Source organism: Papilio machaon, chromosome Z (assembly GCF_912999745.1).
Source record: "Papilio machaon chromosome Z, ilPapMach1.1, whole genome shotgun sequence".
NCBI classification, from domain to species: domain Eukaryota; kingdom Metazoa; phylum Arthropoda; class Insecta; order Lepidoptera; family Papilionidae; genus Papilio; species Papilio machaon.
The window spans coordinates 7853656-7862059 of NC_060016.1; the positions used below are offsets into that span (position 1 = coordinate 7853656).

Genomic DNA, 8404 nt, shown 5'->3' on the forward strand with positions numbered 1-8404 from the left:
TATCCAAAGCCATTATCCAATAATGTAGAATTTATAGATCATAATTTTTTAATATCAGGACATTCGTTTTTACCAAATGATAGAGATTTTGCCGTGGTAGAAATGGCATTAAAAAAAATAATTTACTATACGTTGCCCAATAATATTACATGATTATTAAAAAGTGTCGGAAGGGTAATAATTTTATTCTCAATGAAATGAGACAGGAAGATTTTGTATCGACAAAATTATTAGAAGACGCAATTTTTAAAAGAGTAAAAAATTCTGATGGAGAATCAGTAAACTGGTTAAGAATATGTTAGATGCGTTTTGTCAGAAATGAACCATATAAAATTTTTTATATGACATCCATGAATGAAAATGAAAATTTTAAAGTTCTGAATTTATTACCACGTCGGGGTAGACCAAAGAGGTTCGAAAATATTGTAATGGCACCATTGTATAAAAATATTAGGCAACTTACAACAGCAAAATTTAAGGACATGATTGACCTATTACGATACATACCACCAGACCATCATGATTTTTTCAAATCCCTTTCACACGCACAAAATGTAGATGAATAATATTGTTTTGTAATAAATTTATGTTTGTAATTTTCTATGTTATGTAATTAAAAAATGTTTTGAATCGCATAAATTATGTTTTCGAAGTGTTTTCAACATATGCAAAACAAATTCCGTATTCTTTTTTTTTTTTCAATTTGAAACATCTTAAATTATGTTGAATGGACTTGGGCACCTTCAAATAATGAATCTGGCTGTTAATTTTGAAAGTGGCCCAACTCCATTCTTGATAAGAAAACGCACGTTATTTACTTAATAATTGCCACAATTTTAACAGGAACTTTAAATTTAACATCCTTAGATACGCTAAAGCAGTATGACTCCTTAGTATCTTATACGTATATTTTTAAATTCATTGAAACGCAAAACTTTCAATATCTCGATTTGAAGATAAATGGAGTTAGGCCACTTTCAAAATAAGCGGCTCATATATCGACAAGTTATAGATCCCACTTAATTGATTTCCCTACAAATATAATGTTAAAATATAAATTAATACCATAGATGATTTAAATCTTTTGTATTTTCGTTGTTAATTCACAATATTGCAAAAAATTACATTAGTAATTAATTTAATTTTTTACACTTTCACTTACACATTTCTTTCTATTATTTTCGCCTTAAAAGCGTTTTTTTTAACTTACTAAATGTAGCTATTATTCTTTTATAATTAACTATCACTTTACAATATCAATACATAGTATAAAACAAAGTCGCTTTCGCTGTATGTCCGTATGTATGCTTAGATCTTTAAAACTACGCAACGGATTTTGACGCGGTTTTTTTTAATAGATAGAGTGATTCTTAAGGAAGGTTTGTATGTATAATAAATGCATAATATAGTAGAGAAACACTGATAAATTTAAAGTTTTCTAATGTGATGTCGTAAATAAGCACGTTTTTTTGCGCTTATATTGCAAACGCTGGCTGAACCCTACGAGATAGACCAAAATAAAGTACTACAGTATTGTTCACCTTAAAAAGTTCAACAAAAAAGTCCGCGATGGTATATGTCTATCTCTTAGGGATAACCCAGCATAACCATTTTTATTCTTTTACGAAGAGATCTTAAACAATACAGCATTAATCCTTATCCATTTAAGTACCTTAAATAAATTGTGCATTTATTCTGTAGTAGGTATATTTTGCATTGCACCCGTGCGAAGCCGGGGCGGGTCGCTAGTGTGATATAAATTAATAATTATTGTTAAGGAAAGGCAACAGTAATTTAGGATAATTTGTAAAAGAATGAAAATGAAAATAATTAAATAAAAAGGGCGAAAAGAAACAATTAGCACTCACTAAAAAGAATAAATATTTACAACTTATGCATTTTTGAATAATAAAAAAGAAATATATTAAATTATGAATAAAAACGTATAAACAAAGAGATCCGTTTGTATCTGCAACAAGTATTTAATACAAAAGTGCTTTTACATTTCTTTCTATCAATAAAAATATAACAATAACTATAATATTAGTTAATGATAATGTCTCACTAATGTTTGTATAATAAAAATATATTCAAATTTAACTCAGCGCCATCTATTGTTGTAACTAACCACATAATATTAGATTGCTCGGAAAGTCATTTCGCTTTTATTTCCGTTTTCTATGTTTACTTCTAAGTTTGTTTCTATTTTCTATGTTTAATAATACCTTTATTGTTTATTCTTAAAATGCGTAAAATAAGGACAATTGTCTATTACATCTTGTTTATTTCTAACGTTGTCAAGACAACCGGTATGGACACATCACTTTATCAGCTCCAACCGACACGAACATACGAATCCTAAGTCGAGAATACACGAATCCTAAGTCGAGAATACACGAATCCTAAGTCGAGAATACACGAATCCTAAGTCGAGAATACACGAATCCTAAGTCGAGAATACTAAGAATTCTAAGTTGTGAATAAACGAAATGACTTTCCGAACGAACTAATTATTATTAGTTGACACTTCTATTGTATTATTTCAGCCTCGTGCTCAAATTGGTGTAAGCGAAGAAAGAGATTCGGATTCAGATAGCGCTGCTGGTTTCCATTCAGCTTGGAAACAACAACGTGCCTCGCATTGTACATAATTACATTAAAAAAAGCAACGAACAACTGTACTTAAACAATAATAAGTATTACAAGTATTTTAGATTTAAATATCATTTATATGAAATTAATTATAGGTATTTAAATATAATGAAGTAAATTTAAGCATAATTAAGGGATGAAGCTACAATAATTTGCATTGTTGTAGGAATGTTAGGAACCCCCGAAAAGTCGCCATCGATGTATGTATTTGGATATTAAAATATACAATGTTAAAAGTTGAATTATTAGGTGATATAATAAATTTAATCAATAAATTACTTTACACCTAATTGTATAATATAAAATCTAACTTAATATTATAAATGCGAAAGTTTTAATGGATGTATGGATGGATGTTTATTAGAAGATATTTCTAGAACGGATCTCGATGAAATTTGGCAAGGATGTTAAACACAGTCTGGAAAAATACGTAGGCTACTTAATTTTTTTTAATTTCGACGGTGTCACGGGCGATAACTAGTTAACTAATTCTTTCTTTTTTCTGAATATGTCACCTTTTTTTTTTTCAGATATAACGATTGAAAAAGTTGAGACTTTTTAGGGTTCACAAGTAATTATGTTCTGAATATTCCTACCAATTTTTAATTGTATGCGAATTATTGTAGCTTTGACAATACTCCGATAAAATTTGAGAATTAAATTTAATTATCATAATTAAGACAAATAATAGACAAAAGTTTAACTTGCTTGATGTTTATATACTTTTTACTTTGGTTGAATATTAAACATTAGTAAATCTAAATGATTTATATTGACATACGAAATCGTGAACAATCAAAAAAACGATAATCGAGTGACCTTTTATAAATAATTTATTAAAATCTGTGTGACAAATATTGTAAAAAATATATGAATTAAATTTAAAAGCATGACTAAAATATGCAATTTACGATGTAAGTGTTATCGTAGTACATTGTATGGACACAGAGGTCGAAACGAAATGGAAATATAGTAATTCCGGTGAACTTATATTGATATATATTATTGTCTTATTTGTTTTAATACAAATGAAATATTATGCTATTTGACATTAAACTTATGTAATCTTTTCATTCCACTAACAGTAGGTTTCTGAGACCTAAATTCCGTTTAATATTGTTACCTCTATTTTATCAAAAATAATGACAGGTATGATGATATTTTCTATATAAAGATTTAGATCTCAAAAAACAATGGTTAAACCTTCAAATAGGTTCACTGTACAATAGTTATGCGAAATCTGTATTTCGGTTCAGATCCGCTTTTGCACGAAAGGAGAGTTAGATAAATGGTACCAGAATGAATATTAGAAAAAGGTCATTTATCAGTTAAATTTTATTTAATGGGACCACGAATCAAATAGTCGTTCTGTATATAAAAATGTCACAAGTAAAGACAAGCGTGAAGTTCAAGCCATTCCGCGTTTTGTCCGATGAATGTGGTGCCGGAGGCCTAATTTTAGTACTCTTTCCCTTCCCACCCTTTTCTTATATGGAAAGGCGAAGTAGATTTGACGGAGGAGGTAAAGCATAGGAAGAGAAAATATTTACTTTCTGTGTGTTCCCTTCTCGAGTTGATTAGATGTAGGCAACACATCTGAAATTGTGGATGTCTATGAGCAGCGGTCACTTCGCTATTTCGGCGAATTCAGGTAGACAGTTGCTCGTTTGTTTACTGTGAAAGAAAGAAAAATGCTTTTATTTTTTAAATTAAGATTACTCACGATGTATTACACGCTTTACTGTAACTAAGATGAGAGACAGATATATTATTATTTGACCTGAGACATTTGTATTTAATTTAATTTATTGTTCTGACTTATGTTATCAGACCGAAATACCTCCTATCATGGATTATATTCGAAAATACTTTTAACATTCCCTAATGAAATATTATTTTAAATATTATTAATGTTACTTTGATATAATCGATTTTTTTTATGTGATAAATTAAATCCAAACAATCTCATTCCAGTACATTTTATTGTAAATTTCAAACGTATTCGTTTTACAGTTTTTTCTGTTTATGAAATAACATATAATCTTTTTTTTACAAAAACATTTTAATTTGCACAAGTACAATATATAAATAATAAATCATATATCAAAAAAAAATTGCGTTTTTTTTTTCAAAATTACGCTACTTACAAAATTAATCTTACACTATATGAAAATAAGATTCTTTTTTGTATAGCAACGTGATACATGACTTAGCACTACAGTAGCGCCATGCGAGCATTGGTATAAACATATTTTAAATGTACCATAAAGGTTTCTATTAAATGTGTATTTGTTTAAATTTGTAAAATATGGAAACAAACGCAAAACTCATGGGAATTGTAAAATGGCATTAAAACAGTAAACCAGAAGAAGAGACGTTTTATTTTTTCAGCTACAACCAACATCTCAAGTTCTCCTTTGATAAAGGATCCGATACAAGAAACGGTAATCTCAGGGACTGTATTGTTCTCTTGGTTATCTTACTAATATTATAAATGCGAATGTTTAGATGGATGGATGGATGTTTGTTTGATCTCTGGAACGGCTCAACGGATCTTGATGAAATTTGGCACAGATGTTGAACATAGTCTGGAAGAACACAAAGGCTACGTACTACGTTTTTTTCTTCCGCGCAAACGGAATCTCGGGCGACAGCTACTTTTGAAATATATTGAAATGTCTTATGTTTTTAGCGATTATTTTTAATTATAATGTAATGGTAAATCTACACCATTTAAAAATGTTGGAAATACCAACTTTTTTGCACAAAATAATAAGAAAAATAAGTGAGGAAAATTAAAAAAAAAAGAAAAGGAGATATATTTAAAACATGATATAACGATCATGGCTTCCTCAAACAACAATTTTACGAATCAAAGTTCGTAAAATTGTTGATGTTGATAATGAGCAAAAAGTATTCAAACCAAAATGAAACAATTTTTTTTGACAACTTTAGTAAAATATAATATATTATAGTCGGAACAAGAGGACGATCAAAATGATTTTATTGGTTACAATATTTTCCTATGCATAAATAAATATAATAAGTTCATTCTTTTACAGTTGGCTTAAATTAGTAGAATAAAAATACCCTTTTTATATTCAACTGCTTCCTATCCTATCTTACAGGAAATCGAATTACGTTGATTATACTAAAGTAAAGTCTTCTTAGCGTCAGTGGCTCAGGGGTTAAGATCTTGATTTGTAAATTTGATATTTGCTTTTTGCACCAGTAGAGAGTAATTCGCAAATGAAAATAAAAAAAGAATGGAAACGACAAAATTTATTAATGAAAAAAGTATAAATACATATTTCTTACTGGCCAATTGCTCAGATGTTACTGACCAGTATGTTTAAACGAAACAGTTTACCGATAGTTAAGTGATAGAGAACAACTTTGACTTTTAAGGACAGGATCTGTCTACCATAACATTTTAAAGTTAAAAAAATTACAGTATAAGAAAGCTAATGTCGTGTGGCTTTTTCCATTTTCAAAAAAGATTTCTTCATATTCAACTTTGGTATTATTAGTCACTTGTGTTCATCACTGTGTGCCCTATGTTCAACAAGAATATATTCTTCGGTTTACTACTATTTAATTGCAACGCAATGTCAACTCATAATTTTTTTTTTTTGTGTTGTCCTCGGCTCCGCGTCACCGAGATTGCCAGAAACACGCGTGGACGGAATAAATATGCCAACAATTACAGCGTAATGGATTTACGCAAAAATAAATAAAGAGATCTCTAAAAAAATGTTATCGCTAGAAAGGTCTTCTATCAGCGAGTGACTATTTAATTTTTGTCTTAACACACAACTTTTCTGGCTCGGTGAGAACGGCGCTCTTATACCGGTAATTTCTGGCTGTATGTTAATCTTGCAAAATCTTATATATATAAATCTCGTGTCACAATGTTTGTCCTCAATGGACTCCTAAACCACTTAACCGATTTTAATAAAATTCGCACACCAAGTGCAGTTCGATCCAACTTGAGATTGTTTAAATCTCAAGTTATAGTCGCAATTTTAATTTATTGCTAATTATTTGTCTGTTATTATTTGACAGTCACAATTATCTGTTAACTCCAAATGATTCTAACAGATGTCGATACCTTTCGACTGGGTTAGGTAAGTAATCAGTAGATGGCGCTGCTACGGTAAATCTACGAAAGTGTCATATAAGCTTATCAACTGCGCGCGGACGGAGTCGCAGGCGACAGCTAGTAAGTTTATAAAAAGCATTCATATTTTGGCGAAAATATATTATTTTATACACTTAGATCCATACATTTGCTAGCTCTTGTAAGGTCTGTAGTGATTTCGATGATTGATGTATAATTTAAAAACATTTGGGGGTGTTATGGATTTCAAAAAGGGTGTTTTATTATTTTCTTCAGTAACTACTTAATCGTTTCATTTTTGTCTTAGTTTACCACAACAAATTAGGGGCGAGTTACAATTGTGCGAAGGTTGTCTCGTCTCTATGACATCCAATTGATTGTTATCTCTAATAATTCACCGAAATTCGTAAGCGCAATTGATATTTCGGTCATATTATTTCTCGTATATACGATAGCTTCGTAGACAGTAGGTGGTATGTTATTACATTATAAGACTTTCCCATTTATATATTTCTAACTTATTGTTAAGGAATATAAGGGAAGTAACACACGGTTTGTTCAACAGATGTCAGATACATAATCAATCAAATATTATCCATATTCTTGTCCCTTGAACTTAACTAATTTAATAATAATTTTACTTATAAAGTTCGGTGGATGTTTATTTGCAGATATCTCCAGAACATTTGAACGGATCTTGATGAAATTTGCCACAGATAAAGAACAAAATTTTGAAGAAAATATAGACTACTTATTAAGTTTTTTTTAATTCCATGCGCACGGAGTCGCGGGAAAAGCTAGTTCAATAAATATAGCAAAGCTCTACATCCTGTAACTAAAAGCAAAACTTTTCGGTTACTTGACTGTGGTAGATCCCGAAAAAACAATATTTGTTGAACGCACGAATTGGCCGGAAACAGAAAACAGGCGTGAAGTGCAGCAATTCCGCGTTTCGTCCGATGAGTGTGGTGCCGAAGGCCTAATTTTACTCCACGTCGCCTTCCCATCCTTTTCTTATTAGGAATGGAATGGGAAGGGAAAGTGGATTTGACGGTGGAGAGGACGCATAGGAAGAGGTAATATATCCTCTTTGTGTGTGTTCCCTCCTCTGTCAATCGCATATCAAGCAAAAAATGCTTATAAAAGAAATATTTTCTGAAATTCGAACCGCTTGACCTTATCACACTTCGTTACACTGTCACACTTCGTCTCCGTCCACGCGGAATTAAAAAAAAAAAACATTATAAATAGCCTACGAGCATGTGTTCTTCCTGTGCCAAATTTTATCAAGGGCCGTTCCGGAGATACCTTCAAACAAACATCCATCCATCTAAACATTCGCATTTATAATATTAGTAAGATATAACGAACGCAATTTGTAAAGTTCTTCCTCCCGTTATGTCCGAGCATCTATTAATTCGAAAACTTTTGGCTCTGAAAGTTGAACAGCTAGAAATAATTTCCAATAACTTCATTAAAAGCAACGTATTGACGTTTGGGGCGCGCAAAGTAATTGAGTTGTACAAAATCAAACACATCTTCACGCCACGAAACGAGGGAGAGGCGTCTAGTTTGGCGCCGCGACTCGTTGTTATTAGGCGGTCTGTCAGCCGATGCCGGGGAGGGAAACCG

General features: G+C 30.9%; 1 protein-coding gene across 1 annotated transcript in view; it reads left to right on the forward strand.

The window, feature by feature from the left end:
- LOC106717085 (ankyrin repeat domain-containing protein SOWAHC) overlaps window positions 1-2707 on the forward strand; it is a 41992-nt gene extending 39285 nt beyond the window's left edge. Inside the window, exon 13 of the mRNA XM_045685999.1 lies at window positions 2547-2707. Within this exon, the coding sequence (XP_045541955.1) occupies window positions 2547-2651 (105 nt within the window). The 3' untranslated portion in view covers window positions 2652-2707. The remainder of the gene's footprint in view (window positions 1-2546) is intronic.
- Window positions 2708-8404: the final 5697 nt, after the last annotated feature.